Source organism: Trachurus trachurus, assembly GCF_905171665.1.
Source record: "Trachurus trachurus genome assembly, chromosome: 7".
NCBI classification, from domain to species: domain Eukaryota; kingdom Metazoa; phylum Chordata; class Actinopteri; order Carangiformes; family Carangidae; genus Trachurus; species Trachurus trachurus.
The window spans coordinates 4,281,350-4,304,477 of record NC_139901.1 but is presented as its reverse complement, the minus strand read 5'-3'; the positions used below and the strand labels follow the sequence as shown (position 1 = coordinate 4,304,477).

General features: G+C 40.6%; 1 protein-coding gene across 1 annotated transcript in view; it reads right to left on the bottom strand.

The window, feature by feature from the left end:
- LOC310988228 (PDZ domain-containing protein 4-like) overlaps positions 1-23,128 on the bottom strand; it is a gene marked incomplete at its 5' end in the record, with an annotated part of 54,283 nt that overhangs the window by 23,431 nt on the left and 7,724 nt on the right. Inside the window, 4 exons of the mRNA XM_083974744.1 lie at positions 265-349; positions 1,309-1,552; positions 3,699-3,801; positions 6,947-7,000. Coding sequence (XP_083830870.1) covers positions 265-349; positions 1,309-1,552; positions 3,699-3,801; positions 6,947-7,000 — 486 coding nt within the window. The remainder of the gene's footprint in view (positions 1-264; positions 350-1,308; positions 1,553-3,698; positions 3,802-6,946; positions 7,001-23,128) is intronic.

Here is a 23,128-nt window from a genome sequence, read left to right as displayed (position 1 = left end):
TTTGTTTCAGTAACATTTTCTGTGCATTTTCCAGATATACCGTGTCTTTATAAACCTGTTTTCCTTCAACGCTCATCCTGCTCTCTGTACATCTTCCTTCCTGACAACTGTACATGGGCTGAATCTTTATATAACTCATCTGTTAAAGTTCTGCATAATGGAGGGCGTGACCACTTGACAGTGACAGGTGGGTGAGCATATGTGTGAACTGCCGAGACGGGCACCGAGGCATTTATTTATGGAAATATGTCAGGAAGTGCTCACCTCGTACTCCAGGTCATCCTGCCTGTCCACCTCATGATTGGAGACGTCAAAGTAGTCGTTGGGGTCATTGTACTCAAACACACAGCTGAAGGGAGGAGACAAACAAATCCATCACCCCACACATCAATAATGTTTTGCTTCGGGGGAACTGAGGCACAAAGAGGTGTAATTAATGCTATTGCTGACATTAAGTGGTGGTTGTCATTCAACTTCTTACATTTTAAAGGGATAGTTGAACATTTTTGCAAATTGGCCCATTGCCATAATCCCATAATCATAGCAGTACAGTAGGTTTCTTACCTTTAATTGTCGTTGCAAGCTGTTTTTAGAGCGGCGGAGCAGAGCCGTGAGCTGCTCAGAGCTACACTATGGAGGCTAATGGAATTTCTTGGTTTCCCTTGTCAAACTCAAAAAATTCACAATCCAACAACTCCAAAACGCTCTGGTGGACAAGTTGTGACCTGCACATTCACCACGCTATGAGATAATAACGGAACGTTACGAGACAGAGTTGTTTTCGAGGCAAATGCAGAGACTGCTTGCCAAAAAACTGCTCCCGACGGGAACGCTCATCAGTGGTTTTCCATGAATGTACCTCGAAAACAACTCTTTGGGGGGCAGTGGTCAGGTCGGTCCACTGGATGATTTACGGCACTAGACTGGAGACGGCACGCGCAAGCCAGATACGGTAAGTTTCTTTATGACAATACGCGCAAGAGCTCATGGCAAGTGTAGTCTTCATTCCGGCAAAACACTATCTTTTGTCCACAGGGGTCAAAATCAAACCAAAATGAAAGTCCTTTGTAGATGCTTTAAAGGGAACCCTAACCCTAATCCCTATAGTCATAGCAGTAGGTTTGTTACCTTTATTTGTCGGTGCAAGCTATTTTTGGAACGGCCAAGCCGAGCCGATTTTATTGTAAAGCACTTAAGTCACCTTTTGGGCTATAAAGGACTATACACTATAAATAATCCTCGATTAATTGGTTGGTTGGTTGGTTGATTGATCAATTGATCGATTGGTCGATTTAAAAGCAGACTTACAATTCATTGATCCCATACGGTCCCATGAGGTGAGGAAGGGGAGGAGAAGCGGGAGGAGGTGGAGGGGAGGAGCAGCCTCCCCGGCCGTGGTGGTGGTGGTGCCCTCTGTTCCTCCCCAGCGTCATGATGCTCTGAAAGCTGATGTCTGTCTGCGTGGCATTGTCGACGCAGTCAGGGATGGCCACCATGGCAACAGAAGAGATGGAGGTGCTGCAGGTCCCGTTGCTGCTGCACACTAATGTACCTAAGGGGAGGAGATGAACGAAAGGCAGAAATGAGTCAAGGGGCTTCATCCAGGTGTTTAAGGGTAAATCCCAGTGGCTTAGTTGGTTTAAAAAACCCGACAAAAATCATGTCATGTCTGCAGCAGTCTGTTAAGATCAGAAAGTTAAAGAAGTCAGAGTCTTTTGCGATCAGACTCCGATTGTTTGACTGCAGTCTCCACCCTGCTCTGATGGACTTCAGCTTTTTCCAATTTTGCATTAAGAAAAAGCACAATAGAATTTCACACTACTAAATTAGAAAAGCTCCTGTTGGCCTGCAGGTTCTAGGATGATGCTGACATAGTTTTCAGATCTTTATGAAATTTTATGAAAATATACATCTAATACAGGATATCCTCTACATCAGACTCAAAATAATGACAACATACAAAAAACAAACACAAATACACACAACTTCAATAATACATACATAATATCACTTAAAGGGATACGCCAACATTTTTTTTTTTTTCGTGTCTTGCCTCACTCCCGAGTCCATGACAAGCAGATAGCCACCATCCTTTTGACTGTGCGTGCAGTAACAAGGGAGAGCCCGTATCGCCCGTAATTAGCTTAGCTCAAACGCTGGAAGTGTATAGGAAGTATTAGCCTGCCTCCACCTAAAGTCATCAGAGAAACTCTTCAGCAACTCTAAACGGAAACTGGCGGGCCGACATCGAGGGTAGGTTAGCTTCCTATTTCAAAGTAAAAGCACAAATTCTATAGTCATGGTTTTCTGTAGCCTATGTAAAGGGCAACGGGTGTTTTATTTTGTGAAAGTAACCGGAAGTGCGTTGGTCATAACAGCCAGCTTGAGTAGCGCCGAATTCATCCGAACGGTTACTTTCTCGCCTAAAAATGTTTGAAATGTTGATAAAGTGATAGTATATTTACAGAATTTAGAGCTAAAATGAAACCAGCTTCTGACTACTGATTTCAGCTTGGGTAGGAGGCAGGCTAACACTACCTATACACTTCCAGTGTTTGAGCTAAGTTAATTACAGGCGATACGGCTCTATCTCCCTTGTTACTGCACGCACAGTCGAAAGGATGGTGTCTATCTGCTGGTCATGGACTCGGGAGGGAGGCAAGACACGAAAAAAAATGTTGGCGTATCCCTTTAAATACATATAACAAAATAATCCAAAAATAATCTCCCACATCACCTCAAAATAAAAAACAAACAATAAAAAAATTCAAGTCTGCAAAAATCATGACCCTGCTTTATACTGTAAATATCTAAAAAGTCCTTATTTGACCAGAAATGATCTAGTCTTTTAAAAGAGTTCACTGACGGGGCCTGCACTACATCCTGTGGAAGTTCATTCCATACTCCTACAGCCCTAAGTGTAAAAAATGTTCTTCTTTTGTCAGAACGACACATTTTTGTTTGAGTTTCAAGGAGTTCCCTCTTAGTTCATACTGAAGCTGGCAACAGGCTCCACTGTGGAATCGTAGATATTTTGGACGAGTTTGTACACCTCAATCATGTCACCTCTACCTCCTATAGACGAGAGTTGGCAGTTTTAAGTGCCTTAATCTTTCTGTGTATGACATCACATTCAGACCATTATGAACAGTTGAGCTTGATTAAATCAACGCTGTAGAAAATGGCTATAACCTACTGTAGATTATGGAATATGTAAAGATGAAGATGGCGCATGTGTGTATTTTTATCACAGCAACCATTTCCTTGAATAAACGAAGGATGAAATATTTGAGTTAGGAAAGGAGACAGGTGATGCCTAACAGATAAAGCAAAGTGATAAAACGCTCCAGTAACATCAGAAAAGACGGCAAAAGTCAAGTGATGATCTAAAAAGATTTTGTACTCAGAGGGTGATGGGAAAAAGATGAGAAGAAGAGTGGGGAGGTGGGAAGAGGGAAAAACATGAAAGATGGGAAACTGTGACAAGGAAAAGGGCGCACACTCGGCTGGGGAGAAAACACATGAAACGATTAGAGGAGATGTAATGAAGAAAGAGATAAGGAGACTAAAAGATGACAATCAAAAACAGGATTCCCATCTCAGAACTTCAGAGACGCCAGTGTAAAGTGAAAGCAGCGCCTGAAAAATAAAACATCTACTCATGTACTGTATCTGTCGGGTGGTGGGATGTGGTTTACCTTTCCTCCTGTGACTCTTGCGGACTGGACCAGGTTGGTGCAAAGGCTCCTGGGAGTTTTGCGGTCTGTCTAGTGGGAGCTGAGAGTGTCTCCGTCCTTTGACCTGAAAAGGAGATAAAATAAGATAAGATAAGATAAGATAAGATAAGATAAGATAAGATAAGATAAGATCGATAATGGATGGATTGAAATGGGTCGGAGTGTGTGCAGTGACTTGTCCCTCCCTCAGTGCACCATCTTTATCCACCAGATGCTTTTAGTGACCGCCGGCAGCGTTTGTGCGACGTGTTGTAATTTTGATGAAATTGCACTGGGGCACAAGCTGGTTGGCTGTTCACTGTGTTCTCATAATAGGAACCTGTTGTGTGCAGTGACTTGGCTGTTCCTCAACTCCTCAGGTGTGTATCAACAACACACCTGCTGTATCTGACAGCTTTTATCCCCTCAGGGTTTATAGCTGTCAGTGTATGACATGCTTCTTACATTAGCATCTCCGCTTGTCTCCAACAATATCCTCCTTTAAATCTAGTCTAAAAACATATCTGTTCTCACAGGCTTTTAATCAGTTTTTTGTTTGTTATTTTTACATATTGGCTTTTTGATATGCACTTTACATGTACTGTATCTTGATTTTATCCTATACTTCAAAAACTCAAAATCTTTCCAAGAATATTTGTCTTATTTCTTGCCAAAATGTCTCATTTCTAGTCAAAACTAATCTCTTTCCACATTAAATAAGCCCAGCCCCAAAAACCCAGCACCTTAAAAAATTAACTTATTTTTAGATAATTTTCACTTGAAATAAGTAGAAAAATCTGCCAGTGAAAGGAAGTTTTTTGTGCTTGTAATAAGAAAGAAAAACTTGCTCCACTGTCAGATTTTTCTACTTATTTCAAGTGAAAATATGCTTGAAAGAAGTAAAAAGTGTCTGAAAACAAGCTACTTTTTTATGTATAACTATTTATGTATATGAAATTTACTTATTTTAATGAGATTTGTTTTGACTAGAAATTACATTTTGACTAGAAATAAGACAAATATTCTTGGTAAGATTTTGAGTTTTTGCATAGAGGACATTGAGTTCATGCTCGCCATGTGAAATGTGCTATATAAATAAAATTGACATTGACATTATAAGATCTCTGGTGCAGAAAATGTCAAAATTCATTATCTGGGTTATGAAGATTCAGTGAATTGTTCATCAAATAATAATAATTATTATTATTTCGATATATATAGCGCCTTTCAAGACACCCAAGGACGCTTAACAATAACACAAGACAGGACAATAACACAAGAAAGGACAGGACAACAAATTAGCAAGCGAAGGCCTGAGAGAACAGGTGCCTCTTCAACAGGATTTGGCTATTTCTTGTGCACATTTGGATTTTATCTCTGGGGAACATGAGCATGAACAATCTGCTCAACAGTGCAAAGTATATCCAACATCTTCATCGCTGGAGAATGACATTGCAAGGTGTTTTAACAATGAATATGAGGCCCAATATTGCAGCTGCAGCCCAAAGCACTGACGAATGAGGACTGAAAGCATCAGAAATAATTCATGTGAATGATAAAAGTGATGATTAATAAATCAAACCAGAATTTAAAAATCGAGCATCTGAGGAATACGATTTAAAAACTAAAGGTGAAAACTGATGGAAAAAAAAAAAAAAAAGGTCCAAGGTCGACTCATAATGAATTGAGGTGGCTGCATAATTCAGAACACCTGTGGTGCCTCTGGTTTCAGGTAATAAATCAACTTCTCCCAGCTTGTTTCTGTCACGCTTTGAGGTTCAACACAGGTTTGTTAATTAGGTCTGGGAAGCTGCTAAATAAGACAAATAACAGAGATACGAACAGAAGGAATCCTCTATTTCCAGATCTGCCAGGTCTACCCCGAAATAACAAAAACAAACTGAAACGACAGAACAAACCTGAGAGTGAGGACTAGAAAACACAAACACAGAGTTACACTGGCAGTCTTTCTAAACTATACATGTGTATCTTTCTATCCACAATCCTCAGTGCTGAGGTGTGTTTGTTTACCAGGGATTCACCTGTCACAAGAAACTAATTCTTTTGTCTTGTCCGACACACAGCTCTCTGCACAGATGGAGAATGCAGGGAAACACATTTTCCAGTCTGCATTTACTTTACAGGTCCTTGTCACCATTTGGACTTTTTTTTTGTTCTTGTTTTTTGCACACCCATTTCTAATTGGGTTACAGATACAGATAAAGATGACTTAATTTGTCAAAAGTCACTTCAGTTTTTACAGTCCACCGACCACATACAACCATTCACCCAACATAAATTCAAAATGCCAGAGGAAACATTATATAGCACGTAGGAAAAAGTACAAGTCCCCCACAATACACAGGGTAAGGCAGACAAGCGTGTACTCAAAACAGATAACACAGAAAAAACCTGGAAATTGTATATTTTTATCATATGAACCATCATTCATAAATCTGAGTGTGTGTGTGTGTGTGTGCAGGTGTGTGTTTGTCAGGCTGGGGTTTGGGTTATTGGTTTTTTGTTTTGTTTTCTATATGTTTTATACGCTCATATGGAAATTTGTTAATAAGACTACCTCAAAAAAAAAGAAAAAGTTATGTGCTGCCAGGAGAGGAGCCAAGGAAAAATACCGTTGCCATAGAAACACTTATCATTTTTTTAAGCAAGCTTGCTGGAAAGAAACTGCTGTCACATAAAAATCAGCTCCTGCTTCATTAACATCCCAAAGGAGATGTGTTTTGGTTGAAATGCAGGATTATTGATTATGATAAATTAGACTAGATTTCTGTGAATACACATAGATCAAATTTCTGAGGCAGTTTCACCACAGCACTTTAAAAAAAAAAAGTTTGTGTTCAGGCTGAAAACGCTGGAGTGTTTTATTTTTGCTCATATGATAAAGTGTGATCGGCTTTGATCAAAGTGATCAAAGTGATGTGAATGTGAATAAATGAAAAAGAATCTGAATGTTTCTGCCAACACTTATCAAACCGTCCTCACATAAATCAGAGCTTAAAGTGCGAGAAGGAGACGGTGTGGGAGGAAATGTTCTCCATCGATCATTAACTGTACGAGAGTGGGACCTTGTTAGAGATGACTGATGGGGGGGGGGGGGGGGGGGGGGGGGGGAGGGATGTAGGACAGGAGAGTCAGGAGAGTGAGGAGGAGAAGGAGGAGGAGGAGGAGAGAAGTCAGTCATCGCTGAATGACTTCCACATGTGTCTTACCTTTACATTGCCATGTCTGTCCATCGGCCGCAGGGAGTTACTCCAGCCTTTCTGCTAATGAGAGACAGAGAGAGACAGAGACGGATGGTGTTACTGAGGTTGGAGTGAAATCACAGAGGAGAATATCTGTTTGACAAAAAGCATGGTTAAAGGGATAGTAGCATTTTTTTTAAAAGTGGGGTTGTATGATCTACAAATAGCCCCTAAGTACTTTAATTGCAGTAGAAGACTCTCTGCACTCCTCCCGTTAGCAACGCCAGCCCATAGCCCTGCCCAGAGATTTACAACATACAGTGTTGTGAACAGACCCAAAGAAACGGCCTATTTTCGCGGCCTAAAAGAGGTTTTACCTGAAAAAAAATACACAGTTCCATTGTCCAAATAAAAACAGCGTTTTTCCTGCACTTTGAAGGGCTGGAAAAAATTATATTATAGCGAACAATGAAACCGTGTATTTTTTTTTCAGGTAAAACCTCTTTTAGGCCGTGAAAATAGGCCGTTTCTTTGGGTCTGTTCACAAGGGGCTATTTGTAGATCATACAACCCCACTTTAAAAAAATGCTACTATCCCTTTAATACAGCACGTTCCGTTCACAATCCCGGTGTACGGTGCCTAGTTTGCCCTTTGCAGTTTGTCTCAGCAGAGATGGCATTTTTAAAAGCCCAGAAGATGGACACCCCACAGAGGTTTTCACTTTCCACTTCTATTTATTGGCAACATACTGAACCCAATTTTAAAAAGTAAAATTGACATTAGATTGAAAGAAAAACACGACGAAAAAATATTTGAAGGCACAATGCCAAAAAAATAAATAAATAAAAAACACACATTTCAGTGTGTCCAGCTGAAGCAGGCAGCCAGATTTCATGGAGCCTCATGTCTGGACCATCCACCCACTTCTGCTAATTTGATGCGTGGTCACATTGGCAGCAGGTTAAGCCGTTTTTTCCAGACGTACCTCTCTCCAGCAATATTCTCGAGTCGAGCCACCATGCCTCATGGGATATACAATCCTAGAAAGACACATGGCGTCCTAACCAGATGCTCTAACCAGACAGAGGAGCAGCCGCTCCTCAATTCACCTCCAAGGCTGCAGCATTGCAGCAGCCACAATGCAAAGGGAAGTCATTTCAGCAGTTTGTGTCTGAGATCTAATTCTTCTGGTCACTGCCCAAAGCTCATGGCCATATGAGTGTTAGAACGACTGGTAAATGAAGAGCTTTGCCTTCCAGCTCAGCTCCTTCTTCACCACAACAGTCTGGTACAACCAAATCATTGAACCGCTTCCTTTCCTTTCCTAACAGCTTGTTGACATCGAAGCAAAAGACTCGTGGGACTAGTGAGTGTGTTTTTTGGACTGTACCCCTCAAGGTCCTGAGTAGTGTTGGGAAAAGCAGTAGAATACGAATACGAATTTATAATCCCCAAAGGGAAATTAATTTGTCTGCCAGCTCATTGCAGAAGAATTAAAAAGCCTCATGGCTGAAGGTACAAAGATCTTCTATATCTCGTCGTACTGCAGAGTGAGGCAGCAAGACGATGACAACACACCGAGGCTACTTTGCTGATAGCTTGTCGATCCAACATGGTGGCAGACGCTTTACCTTTTGATGCAGCGTTAGAAAGTGTTTTAAGTAGTTTAGACTGCAAGTTTATTTTGAAAAAAGAGCAACATTTTTTCCTCATTGGATGTCTGTCGCTCTACATATGTCATCGGGTATGATTGATACCTATACAGACGCATTTGATAGAGATTCGTAGCGCCCAATATAAACAGCTCTGGGCTTTTATAAACCACGCCTCAAATACGAAAAAATGAACGGGTGGTTTCCAGACCGAATCTCAATCTACATTGAGATGAGGTCTGGTGTTAGCCAGGCTATAGATCTCCAATAGCAGGATTCAAACCCAGAATGGACTAGAGATCTTTATCATAGGGCACGCTGCCCTTACCACCATTTCTTACTGTGTGTTCTGTCTTTTAGAGTTGGCTGCGACCAACCTTTTTTTTTTTTTTAATGTAGCCACATCAGCACGGCTGCATCTTTACACGTCATTACGTGGCCTTAGTGGCATTTACCCATATTGCCCTATGGCCAGTCCGTCCCTGTTTCCCAGAGGGTGAACATAGTGGAGCATTTAGCAGCTTAAAGGTCCAGTGTGTAAAATGGGGGTAAAACTGTCATCTAGCGTTCTGATTCTAGATTTCAGAGCTCACTCGCTCGCTTGCTCTGTGACTGTTTCTGCTAGATGGAAACAGGGCCAACATGTCAGAAGTAGTTGCCCAAGTCCAAACTGTGGTCAGAAACATAATTAGCGCTTCCTTGTAGTTCTCCTTACTGTTACGGGCATGTCTGAGAGGTTTGCTCAAGGGCACACAGTGTAGGGAAGAACAGATGCCAATTCACAGGGAAGTCTCTGCCCCCCTGGTTCACTCCCACCTCAATCAACAGCTCGTAACGAGCTCACATGCAACGAGCCACCGGCGGCACACATTAGCATAAGTAATATAGCTGTAAGCAGAACAGAGTGAGTGCAGGCATCACTCTGGGGCCGGTGTGAAGGAAACACCTGCTCAGAAATGAACATGGAGGTAATTACTTGTGAGAGTGTTTCTACTGAACATGCGTCTGTACTGCCATGATAAAACTACTGTGTGTGTGTGTGTGTGTGTGTGTGTGTGTGTGTGTGTGTGTGTGTGTGTGTGTGTGTGTGTGTGTGTGTGTGTGTGTGTGTGTGTGTGTGTGTGTGTGTGTGTGCCTTTGTTACTAGCTTTTCAAACAGGTTAACGTCTGCAGACACACACTCGTCAAATGCCTGAAGACAGGTGGCCTCTGAACCTGCCATTTCAAGGTAAGACACACACACACACACACACACACACACACACACACACACACACATATACACACACGCTCACACATCCTCATGAATACTTGAATAGATGCACACAAACACACACTCTGTTGAACAACACCCCCTCCCCTCCCTGCCTTTGTTTCAGAGGTGATTGTTATGCATTACATGGCCTGTGCAGGGCGACTGGCAGGGTGTATTGTTGAGTTTATGGAGAACTGCTTCACTTGGTTGTTCTGAACTTCTGCCCACATGCTCTCGTTCCTCGGCTGCTCTGGTTTGGTTCATCTCTTCTCCCTGGTTGAGAAACAGCTGAGCCAATCAGATGTTTTTCTGGGCCAGACTTCAAATTAACTTCAAGTTTAGCACACCTTTAAACCACAGCACGGTGTTACTGTGCAAATGCATTGTCATCAACATGAATCCTTGAAGGGGCGGTGTTTAGCTCAGTTGGTAGCACCCGCCCCATGTGTTGAGGCTATAGTCCTCACTGCAGGCGACCCCGGTTCGAATCCCTCGTCGCATGGCCTTATCCTGCGTGTCATTCCATTCCTCTCTGCCTCCCATTTCCTGTCTCACTCTCAACTGTCCTATCCATTAAAGGCCAAAAAAGCCCAAAAAATATATAAATAAATAGATTAAGATGGTTAAAGATGGTTTAACCTGTTGTCACCATATATGTTAAGGTTATGTATTCATTTATTAAAATCTGAAAGATAGATAAGATAAGATAAGATAATAAGATAGATAGACTGTATATTATACCAAGACATACTGATAGGATTGGGGATTGATATATAGTTTTTTCTTTCTCCACTTAATTTTATTAAATGTGTCTACAGAGCTCACTGGAAATAGGGACTGGATATGTATCAATACATGGAATCATTCAAATTTATAATTGGTTTCATGTATATTTTTTTCTAAATGTACATGTGAATATTATGTATACGCTACATGAGTCTTTGCTGTAGAAATGTAACTCCACAAAGAACAGAGGAAAAACACAGACACTTTCGATAACCCTTGACATGACGCATTTTCTGCATGTAAATAAGTAACACTTCAGTAAATACAGGAAACAACACACGTTACACAACATAAAAAAAACTGAATTGGTTCCATTTGATCTCTTTTATTCTGTTTTTAATCACACTTGATGTGGTGTTTTACAGCCATCTCTGACTCAGGTTTAATTGATGCTAATAACCTTGATGCTCACTCTGTTAGCGGCTGTGGATTTAACTGTGCGCATCTGTGAGCAGATAATGGGATGGCAGATAGATGGAGTAATGGTTGGCACTGGTTTTAATATTCACTATACCAGTATCATTGTGTTTGTGTGGATTGTCTGTGCATGTGTGTGTGTGTGTGTTTTTTCCAGTGCGTGATAATTACAGCATTCCCAGCTCCCCGCTGCGCTCTGGCTCATTATACTGGCGTGTATACGTGGGGACGGTAACAATAAGCGTCCCAACAGAGCTCCGTCACATTAGCCCGACAGAAATCACAGCTAAGTGAAGTGTGAAATTAATAACCGAGCAGCAGAGAAGAGCTGACTGTCCTCTTTTGTTGGACGTAATGCTGATATCGCTCACACTACGGAGCTGGTGTCAGGCTCTCACCTCTTGGAGCTTTGTGTTTGACGGTACGGGGCGAATCGTACGGAAGCTGATAAAGGCCATGCTCGCTAAAATGTTTTTTTTATCCTGTTATCTCTGGATAAGAAAGCTTGTTTTCCTGAGATAACATTTAATTAAAATATTTTCCAATGCGCTGATCAATGTGCAGCTGTGACATTTTCTGTTCACAGCACAAGAACCTGACATTTGCATCCTGGCTTGGCACATGTGATTTAATTACTAGAGTAAATATAAAGAGAAAACAGGCTTGAAGTAACAGGATAATTATCTTGTTATCTCAGGATAACAAAAATTGCTTTCCCTTGTTATTATCTTAAGCATTATCCCCTTGAGATAAAGAGATAAAACAAATATTTGAAATAATGGGAGTCAAGGGCCTTCTGTGTTTTATTCCAGTATGAGCGGATTATTGTATGTTTTAACTGGAAGGCCTCAACAGCTCCTACATAGCACAGCCAGCTGTTTATATGTGATGATGCAGGTTAGGTAACAGTTTGCCTTGGGTTTAAAATTATGGGCGTTTGAGCTGAGACTTCATTACCCCTCATTACTGGAGGAGTATTGATTGTTCAACCAGAGTCATCACACCCCGCCCTCATTATGCTCCTGGACTCGGAGGAGGAACAACCTGAGCTCTGATCCACAGAGAGAACAGGATGAAATTAAATCAGTCAATGAACCAGGAAACATTTTCTTTTATGACCATCACCATTACCCAACCTGAGCCTAAAATAATGCCCTGATGGGGGCAGTCGTAACCAGTTGTAACAGTCTTTCTTTCTTTCTTTCTTTCTTTCTTTTTTTCTTTCTTTCTTTCTTTCTTTTTTTCTTTTTTTCTTTTTTTCTTTCTTTCTTTCTTTTGTTTGTTTCTTTCTTTCTTTTGTTTGTTTGTTTGTTTTCTTTCATTTTCTCGTTCTTTCTTCCTTTCTTTTGTTTCTTTCTTTCTTTCGTCATTCATGTAGGTTGGATGCTCTGACTCAATTGTAACGGTCTTCTTACTTTCTTTTCTTATCTCTCTTTCTTTCTTTCTTTCTTTCTTTCTTTCTTTCTTTCTTTCGTCATTCATGTAGGTTGGATGCTCTGACTCAGTTGTAATGGTCTTCTTTCTTTCTTCCTTCTGTTTCTTTCTTTTTCTCGTTCTTTCTTTTGTTTCTTTCTTTTTCTCGTTCTTTCTTCCTTTCTTTTATTTATTTCTTTCTTTCTTTCGTCATTTATGTAGGTTGGATGCTCTGACTCAATTGTAACGGTCTTTTTTTCTTTCTTTTCTTATCTTTCTTTATTTCTTTCGTCATTCATGTAGGTTGGATGCTCTGACTCAGTTGTAACGGCCTTCTTTCTTTCTTTCTTCCTTTTGTTTCTTTCCTTTTCTCGTTCTTTCTTTTGTTTCTTTCTTTTTCTCGTTCTTTCTTCCTTTCTTTTGTTTGTTTTTTTCTTTCTTTCTTTCGTAATTTATGTAGGTTAGATGCTCTGACTCAATTGTAACAGTCTTTTTTTCTTTCTTTCTTATCTTTCTTTCTTTCATTCTTTCTTTTGTTTGTTTCCTTCTTTGTTTCTTTTGTTTCTTTCTTTCTTTCTTCCGTCATTCATGAAGGTTGGATGCTCTGACTCGTGACTCCACACATACTAATGGAGACACTAGTCCAATAACGCTGGCTCTTGATGTAACCTGTAACGTCACTTTAGTTGTTCAGGTTCATCCTCTGAGGATCATCAACGTCTGCCACAAAATGAACGGCAACACATCCACTTGTTGTTGAGATGGTTCAGTGTGGACCAACAGGAGGATGTTGCCATCTCCAGCTCAGGGTGAGACTGATGGACAGAAACAGAAGGTGGTGCCTCCAGCTCTCAGCTCCACCGGGGGTTTTTCATTGAAGCTGCAGCTTTTAACCGCTCCCATCACTGACACACGTGAACGTGAACATATGGAGCTGATGGTGATTAGTTTTATTGTACTGTTTCGTTGTTGCCATGTGTTCAGAGCATCGGAGCCTCCATCGATATCTCCACCTCCTGGGGCCCCAACACGCTTCTCCTCCCTGCTCATTAACTATTTACCGATTCCATCAACACGCACTTCCACCACATCTATCAACACACACATACACACACACGTACACACACACACAGAGAAGAAGTTCTACATCAACGCACAGTTCTATATCAACACACTTTTCCCTGACATTCATCTCTTTCACCCACCCACTCCCTCCGGTCCCTGAACACACACACACACACACACATTAAGGAGAAAGAGATGGAACGAAGGATCCATTTTTCATTCCCAGCATGCTGAGGGGAGAGCAGCGATGCTATAATCATGCCCAAGGGAGGGAGGGGGAGAGCTGAAGGAGGAGACAGGGAGCGGTCACAAGAAGAAAGAAGAGATGAGGTTGAAAACAATGGATAAAAGCTAGGAGGAGATAGAGGTGAAAATGTAAAGCATCAGATGCGGATGAAAGTGGAAAGCAGAGAAGAGGACAGTCTCGGCCATTCCAAAGAGATTTCTACTTTGAGTCTGTGTGTGTCTCTCTCTCTCCTCTCACCTCTCACCTCCATCAATCCTCTGGACTCTCAGTTTAATGGAAGTCAAGCTGAGGATTGAAGCAGGGAACAGACCTGATGATTACTGAAGACTACAGAGAGACAGGAGGCGGCTCACTGTGGAGGAGAGAGGGTACCGTCTAACCCCTGCCTCATGCTGCGTATTCAGTGTCAGGGGATAGACAGTATGGGCTTGTCTACTGTCTGTCTGAAATATTGAGAAAAAAAAAGGAAAATTTTATATATTAAAGGGACAACGAGGAGTTTTGGAAAGCAAAGTGTTTTCACACTACATTTCCCATGAGCCTCCGAGCGCACGGTGAAATTCTTGGACAGACGCAAGACGGACAAAAGCAAAAACATTTGCCAAGAATGTTTTCATTGATCAAGAATGAAAGTCGGAGGTTCGAAGACGATCAGATACCGTCGTAGTTCCGACCATAAACGGCGATTCTGCAACGTTATTCTCATGACCCGCAGGGCAGCGAGTCGACCATTAAAGGGACAACGAGGAGTTTCTATTCGGTTATAAAAAAGTCTCACGTTAATGTGGATGAATCTCCGCTACCCACACTTGTTAATGGGCCCATTTTCGATAAATATATCGTTCTGTCTCTATCGTTATTTTGTTATTATTAGTGGTGGCGGAGATGCTGGTCGAGCCGACCAGCGTTTTTTACTTTCGGTTTCGCAACGAGTCATGAGAATAACGCAGCTGAATCGCCGTTTATGGTCAGAACTACGACGGTATGTGAACCACTTTGAACCTCTGACTTTAATTCTTGATGAATGAAAACATGAGTCTGTCTTGCGCCGGTCAAAAGAATTTTACGGTGCGCGCGGAGGCTCATAAATGTAGTGTGAAAACGCTTCGCTTTTCCAAAACTCCTCGTTGTCCCTTTAAATAATAATAACAAAATAACGATAAAGACAAAACTATATATTTATTGAAAATGGACCAAGTGTGGGTAACATAGATTCATCCACATTAATATGAGACTCCTCATTGTCCCTTTAAGAATAAAAAATGCTACTGAGATTAAAGAGGTCTCACTCTGACACAGATTCCCAGTGTATTTGCAGTAATTTCCTCACCAACATATAAAGGCCTCTTTGAGAACATTATGCTATTGAGCGGTGTTGATAATGGGACAAAAAAAGATGCAATTTAATGTAACACGAATAATCATAATTATGACTGCAACAAGTACATATATAGATATTTCATTGTAAATGTCCATAGTTTGCATAAGAAAAAACCCACTAAACCCAAACCTGGAGGAAACAGTGAGAGGACAAATGTGTCAGGACATTAAATCTGAACTCTTCTTAACAGTTTCTTGAATATATAAATAGATATTCACATAATGACTTATGTACAGTGTTTTTATTGAACATGGACATTAAAGTCAAACATGATGAATCCCACCACCACCACCACAATGCCTGATTGTAGCCCCCGTATCCCATCACCCCTCCCCCAGCCAACAATCAGTCAAACCAACATTTAATCCACAGTAAACCTTCCTGGTTTCCTGATGCAGCTCTAAACCAACAGTCAAACAACTCATCTTCAGACAGAGATCTGCTCCTAAAACTACAAATGGTATGTTTAGTCACCTAAAACCACTTGGTTATGTTTTGATGGTGTTCAGGTTGTTCATGAGATGTGAGTTGTTACTTGTTTACGCCACAAAAATATCTGTAATATCTCTCTGTTTCTCACATGAATCTATAACTGGCTGTGGCTCAAACTGTAAGTTCTTACAAATGATCTCATCTGCTTTGTTTTCTGCTTTAAAGCTCCATACAGTATAAAGGTAGATGTATTAAAGCTCCAAATAGTATAAAGGTAGATATTTGTATAGCTCCGTATGGTATAAAGGTAGAAGTTAGATGTTTGTGTTAAAGCTATATACGGTATAAAAGTAGATATTTGTATTAAAGCTCCGTATGGTATGAAGGTAGAAGGTAGAAGTTTGTGTTAAAGCTACATACGGTATAAAAGTAGATATTTGTATTAAAGCTTGATACAGTATAAAGGTAGATGTCCATGTGTACTGTGATTATAAAGCAGCTAGGTTCTTTTAATCCGACCCGTCAAATATTGGTACAAAGTAGGGGTTGCATGACTTCAGATTTTTTAAAGTCAACTCTAATGTTATGAAAGTCGAGTTGACGTCAACTATTCGCTGATGACGTCATTCATATTTTTCCAATCATAGCTAAAATCACAGGAGGAGGGAAATGCTTTGCAACAATCTGTATTCACTGACAGACAGCTCACGCACATAAATTAGTACAGAACAGCAGCTTTATAAACAACAAGCTGTAAATCAGTTGTTTTTTTTTGTAACATTATTTCAATGAAAAGCGGTGCGCTAGTGTTACATGCTACTTTTTTTAATAACCAAGTTTACCAAGGCTGTGAATTCAACAATAGAAGACAATTTAAATCAATTAGGGTGACGGATTATTTTCATTCATTAAAAAAATTCATTCATTCATTCATTAAAAAAGTTTGCCCATCCCTGTTCTATATTAATACTCTGAAAGTATCAGAACCTCAGTCCACAGAGAAATACACACATCGGGGGCGGTGCGTGGCGCAGTGGGTAGAGCGGCCGCCCCATGTCGAGGCTACAGTCCTCGCCGCAGGCGTCCCCGGTTCGAATCCTGCGTCGGGCAGACCTTTCCTGCGTGTCATTCCCCCTCTCTGCCTCCCCATTTCCTGTCTATCTCTACTGTCATCACTTTCAAATAAAGGCAAAAAGCCGAAAAATATACTTAAAAAAAAAGAAAAGAAATACACACATCGTGTATTCAACAACTGAGCATTGAAACAAGCCATCGGTAACTTTGTGATGTCACAACAAAGCAGTCAAACCCTTGTTCATGTCCCACTCATGACCACTTCTGCACGTGCATAATTAATACAGTATAATATATTTTGTGAATTTGGACATGAACTGACATGGAACCAGGTTGAAACAACATACATTTAATTCTGTTTACTTCTGTTTTATTCAGGAAGAGGAGAAAAGGTTTGTTCAGGTATCCACAATGACTCTAAAGACATGTATTTTGAACAGTTTGTCTATGAGGCAGCTGCACCATTCAGATTCAACTCCACACATTCAGCTCGAGTTATTTCTGGCCTTTTCAACACACAACTGATTACCTTTTCATTTTTAGAAGAAGCAAACAAACTGTGTAAATATAAAGCTGTAAATCATTTAAACTGTGTTATTAGCTCCCTGCTGTACGAGCTGCACACAGACTCATATCACAGGCCCCATTTATTCCATGGTTTCTTCTCCATCATGTGCTTATTATGTAAATCCACACGGCTTGTTCCTGAACTGCCTGCGCATAAACATGTATCACTGCTGTTATAGCTTCAGAACATAAAAATCATTATTTTCATTAACTTTACATTTATACACTCACAAGGGAGCCGGCAGCTCCAGATCAGTGTTTACTGCCCTGCATCACGTCTGTGTCTGTGCTATAATGAGCAGTTAAACGCAGAATATTAACTGTTGTCCATGAATTCATTTTAGAATATTAGATTTATCTCCTGAAGGGAGGAATAATGAAAAATATGGTGCTTGTTAATTCCTGTTTTTCAGAAATTCTCTGTCTTCAAATTAATTGCGTTAGTCACCAAGTTTGACTGTACTATTAGACCAGAAATAATTAAAAAATCTGTCTCAGGGTGTTTTACTTGTTGTCATTAAAGAGATATGCCAACCTTTTTTTTTCGTGTCTTGCCTCACTCCCGAGTCCATGACAAGCAGATAGACACCATCCTTTCGACTGTGCGTGCAGTAACAAGGGATAGAGCCGTATCGCCCGTAATTAGCTTAGCTCAAACACTGGAAGTGTATGGGTAGTGTTAGCCTGCCTCCACCTAAGTCATCATAGAAACTCTTCAGCCACTCTAAATGGAAACCGGCGGGCCGATCTTTGTCTCAGAGTTGACAAAACTCTCCGGTAAGGCATCTTGAGCGGTCAAATGCCGGTAACGGGACGAGATCGGTCAAAATGGAGGGTTCAAGCAAAGACGATTTTTTTTGGTTCAAGCTAGATACATCGAGGGTAGGTTAGCTTCCTGTTTCAAAGTAAAAGCACAAATTCTATCGTCATGGTTTTCTGTATGTAAAGGGCAACAGGTGTTTCATTTTGTGAAAGTAACCGGAAGTGCGTTGGTCACAACGGCTAGCTTGAGTAGCGCCGAATTCGTCCTAACAAAATTATAAACAGCTGGTATTTAGACAAATTAACGACACACTGCTGATCTAAACGGCTACTTTCTCACCTAAGAATGTTTGAAATGTCGATAAAGTGATATATTTACAGAGTTTAGAGCTAAAATGAAATCAGCTTCTGACTGCTGATTTCGGCTCGGGTAGGAGGCAGGCTAACACTACCTATGCACTTCCAGCGTTTGAGCTAAGCTAATTACGGGCGATATGGCTCGATCTCACTTGTTACTGCACGCACAGTCGAAAGGATGGTGTCTATCTGCTTGTCATGGACTCGGGAGTGAGGCAAGATACAGAAAAAAAAATGTTGGCGTATCCCTTTAAATGTCCAGTTTCCCTCTATCATAATTGTTTGACACGCCCTTACATGTTTCACCTGTGTCTAATCACACCTGACTCTCCTGCTAATTTCCTTTGTCTGTTCTGTTAATTCTGGGTTCTGTTTAACTCCTGTTTGTTTGGTTTTCTACGCTTCCATTTTCCCACACTTTGAATTTTGTTTTCTTTCCAGAGCTTCAGTTTTGTCATCTTATTTGTGTGCTTTATTTGTTCAATTGCATTTCATTCCGGTGCTTGATGTTCTAAAGGTTGCGCTCCTCCTGCCGCCACCTCTACTTTCAGGACATTTTGCCATAATTGCTCTGTGAAACCTTGAGTTATGGTTAAATACTGTTTTCTGATGTCACAGTGTTGACATTTGACCACCAAAATCCAATCTTTTCATCCCTGAGTCCCAGTGAACATTTGTGCTAAATGTGAAGAAAGATATTAGGTCACCATGACCTTGACCTTTGACCTCCAAAATCACCAAATGGAGTTCTGTCCCTTGAATCCCATCACATGTTTGAACCAAATGTCATAGCACACAGACGTGGAGACGTGGCTGCGTTGGCTTTAAAGTTTAAATGCATGAACAGATCAGAACACTAACACACAGATTACCTCCGTCTTGTGTTTTTAAAATTCATAACTGCACCACAAACGCGACGCTGATACACGTCTTCATCTCCCTCCTGGGGGCCGCCTGATGATCTGAGCCGAGCAGAGGTAATGGAGTCTGACAGCATTTGCTCATTCTTATGCAAATGTTTAGTTGAAGATCATGTCTGTGGACACATTCCCCCCCCTCTATACATATACAAGTACATATACTGTAAATACATTTACTGAATAAGTATTTACATATACACAGTTATTCTACGCAGTTATTCTAGCTGAGGCTATTGAACTCGATGTAAATAATTCATCCCATCATGTACAAAACATCACAAAACCATCACACCATTCACAATAAATGAATGGAAGAAAAGAAATAATTGCTGACACAATTTCTGGGTAGCAACTTGATGAAACTGAATCAAGTTTGGACTCAAGGATGAATTCATTGCAATTTGGGAAAAAAAAAAAAAAAAAAAAAAACAGGAAGAAGAAGAAGAAGAAGAAGAAGAAGAAGAAGAAGAAGAAGAAGAAGAAGAAGAAGAAGATTTTAGTGTTTCACTTTGAGAGTTTTTTTTTTTTTTTAATAAATAAAAAAAATCGTCAATAAAACTTGTTAATATTTTTTCCCCAATAATATGTTGCTTTATTAAATCATAAAAATGCAGATGACAGTACCCCACAGCCCAGGGCTGATGTTTTCCAATTTTTTTTCAATCCCAGCTCAGTGATTTTCTTTTGATCATGTGATCAGTTAATTAAAACTGGCTGGAATTATATTTTGCCGTCTATCTGCTCAAGTTTCCTCGTGTCTTTGACCCTGGACTCAGAGTTCAGTGCGCTCCACTCCGGCCTCCTGTGGATGCAGCATGTGCAGCGCGTTACCACCCGGCGCTGAGCTGAGCTCCACGGCTGAATACAGACGAGCTGATTGTCTCTCCTGAGTCTCTCTGCTGCTGACGGCCTAATGAGCCGGCAGCTCATTAAGACTGGAGCGGTTCTGACGACTCTCAGATCAGACGAGTCCTTAAAGACTAACATGCCAACCGCGTGTTTGACTATCGTAATGGAAGAAATATATTTGTTCTTTCCTCGTCTGTGGGTCGAGCTCTTCAGGAACACGGTTATGGGTTTAAGAGACTACGGTGCTTAACACACAAGTAGTAACATCAGCACACATCTTTCTCTGGTGTATTTCAGTGGGTCGTTTTTCTGTCTGACCTGAGGCTACATTTGAATACATTCAAAGTTTCAATGATTACAAAACGATGACATTTTCCCAATTTTCCCACAAGTTCTTTGTTTTGTTTGTTTTGCTGCTGGCAGTTAGCTCAAGGTAAGGATTTAGCTGAACATCTTCAGAAATTAAAGGGATAGTTCACTCAAAATTTTAATTTCATCTCTCATTCTCATTATCTACTCACCCTCATGTCGACTAAGGGCTGGGAGAAGTTTCAGAGTCCTCTGTGGTTTCTCTGAGTTACAGCGGGGCTCCGTGCAGCACTGCATGTCCATATGACGGTAGCGAATGGAGCTCACTTTTCTTCGTCCAAAAAGACACACCAAAAAACATCCAAATACCTCCATACTGCTCGTCTGTAATGTCCCTCTTGTATTGAAGCCCCAACATGAGAAATTGTTCCGAAAAAAATTAAATAAGTATATAAGCTTGTTTGTAGGGAAGCTCCCAGCACTGCTCTTCCTGGTCTGTCCAAATCTCGCGCAATTTGCATTGACACCCAGTTCATGCGAGATTCCGGCAGAGCAACACTGGGAGCTTCCACTACAAACAAGCTTAAAACATAGACCTTTTTAATTTTTTTCGGAACAATTCCTCATGTTGGGGCTTCAATACAAGAGGGACATTACAGTCGAGCACTATGGAGGTATTTGGATGTTTTTTGGTGTGTCTTTTTGGACGAAGAAAAGTGAGCTCCGTTCGCAACCGTCATATGGACATGCAGTGCTGCACGGAGCCCCGCTGTAACTCAGAGAAGCCACGGAGGACTCTGAAACTTCTCCCAGCCCTTAGTCCACATGAGGGGGAGTAGATAGGTAATGAGTGAAATTTGAATTTAGGGTGAACTATCCCTTTAAGGATTTAGCTGAACATCTTCAGAAATTAAGGCGTGGTTTCTGTAAAGCACTTTGGGTGTTGGGAAAAGCGTTATATAAATGTAAGCCATTATTATTATCATCATTCAGTGTTATTTGCTCTTTCGAGGAGGAGCTTGTTCAGTACAGACCTGTGGTCAGTATGGGGAAAGCTTAGCTTATCTTAGCATAAGGACAGAACGGAGGGGAGAACAGCTGCTCTGGCTCTTTCCATTTTATGGCTGAGGTTACGGGGACTTGAGTGTTGGAAGCATTGCTTGACAATCAACAGTGTCCATCTGCTCAGTGCATGGTGTGATCACAGGCTGCCAAACGGTTGCACATCAGATCTCTCCCCTGCAGGTGGTTCAACATGCAGCATGCAAAATTCTCTTAATCATCATTAAAACATAACTGACCACATTTAATTTGTTTTTTGTTGCATTTTTAGTAAAGCAGTTTTCTAATGATTAATGTTATTCATATCCCCCTATGTTTGTGCTTTGGCTTGATTTTCATCATTATCATCAGTTGAGTGCCATTAAGCAAGACATAACATCTGGCTGGATCATATTGAGAGGGAACATATGTTAAACATCAATCACTTGGAGTGGATGTCGGTGGTGTTGATGTATTAGGTTACATATTAACAAACAGGTAGTGTCTGAAGTCACTGTGGACTTTGGTTCTGTATGAATCCAGACCAGGACCCATCCTGAACCTGAACCAGAAAACAGTTTAATACAATGAAAAATAAGTAATAATGAAATTAAAATAAGGGCTTTTAAAAATCGACCCAACTTTTTGCACAATTTGAGATCAAGCGAGATTAATAATTGTTGAAACTACTCTTTTGTTTTTGTACATGAAAAAAAAATCTCAGTAAGTTCATTTTGTTGTTAAGATTTATCAAAGTTAGTTTTCATATGAATTACTTTATTTTCTTCTGTGTTGAAAATGAATGAGAAATGAGACAAAACCTGCCTGCGAGGTTTTGGTGACGTGTGCGTCGGTCAGCCAATCTACCACTGCGCCGTCTGCACTTCGCCTTGCGCCGAGAGTAGACCAGGTTGGAGCTGGAGCTTTTTGGCACGAAATTGTCACTGCGCTAAGCTGAATCTGTCAACACCTCCCCCTGCTGCGCTGCCACACCCATCTCGGCACGCCTCAGTCTACCAAATTACCAAATGTGCTGCGCCGGACAAAATTACGACTGCGCCGGCCGTGCCGCGCTGTGCCACCCTGCGTTGCGCCATGAAATTGGAACCCACTGAATTATTAAAGTTAAACAGGTAACGGTTAGCCCTGCCAATTTACTATAACCATGACTAATTACAAAAATGTGCAAACAGAAATAGTAATGAGTGTCCAATCATAGGTTTTATAGACTTTACAAACATCAGATTAGTCTAAACTATGATATAGTGACGTGAAAAATAGCAAAACTCTCGTCCGTCACTATTGTTCTCATGCCGGTTTTCTACCCGTAAGGATGTGGAAACAACAAGGCGATTCGCTGAAAATTACATTTGCATTTTGTTGAATGGAAAAGAGTAAAGATAACAACTTTGATTATTTTACTCCTTTGCTATGCTATTTATTGTGTGTTATTGTATTGTATTTTATGTGGTTTTATGTGTATTGTAAGTGGTGAAGCCAAAGACAAATTTCCACATTGTGGACAATAAAGATATTGAATTGAAAGACATTGAATTGACGGTTTTTTGGTTAAAACTATGAAAATACGAAGATTGGCTTGCATTACTGTATTATTCTTGTTGTGAAAACATAAAACTTTTCCTAATTTGTTTACTCAAACTGATTCAAAACTAGACTTATT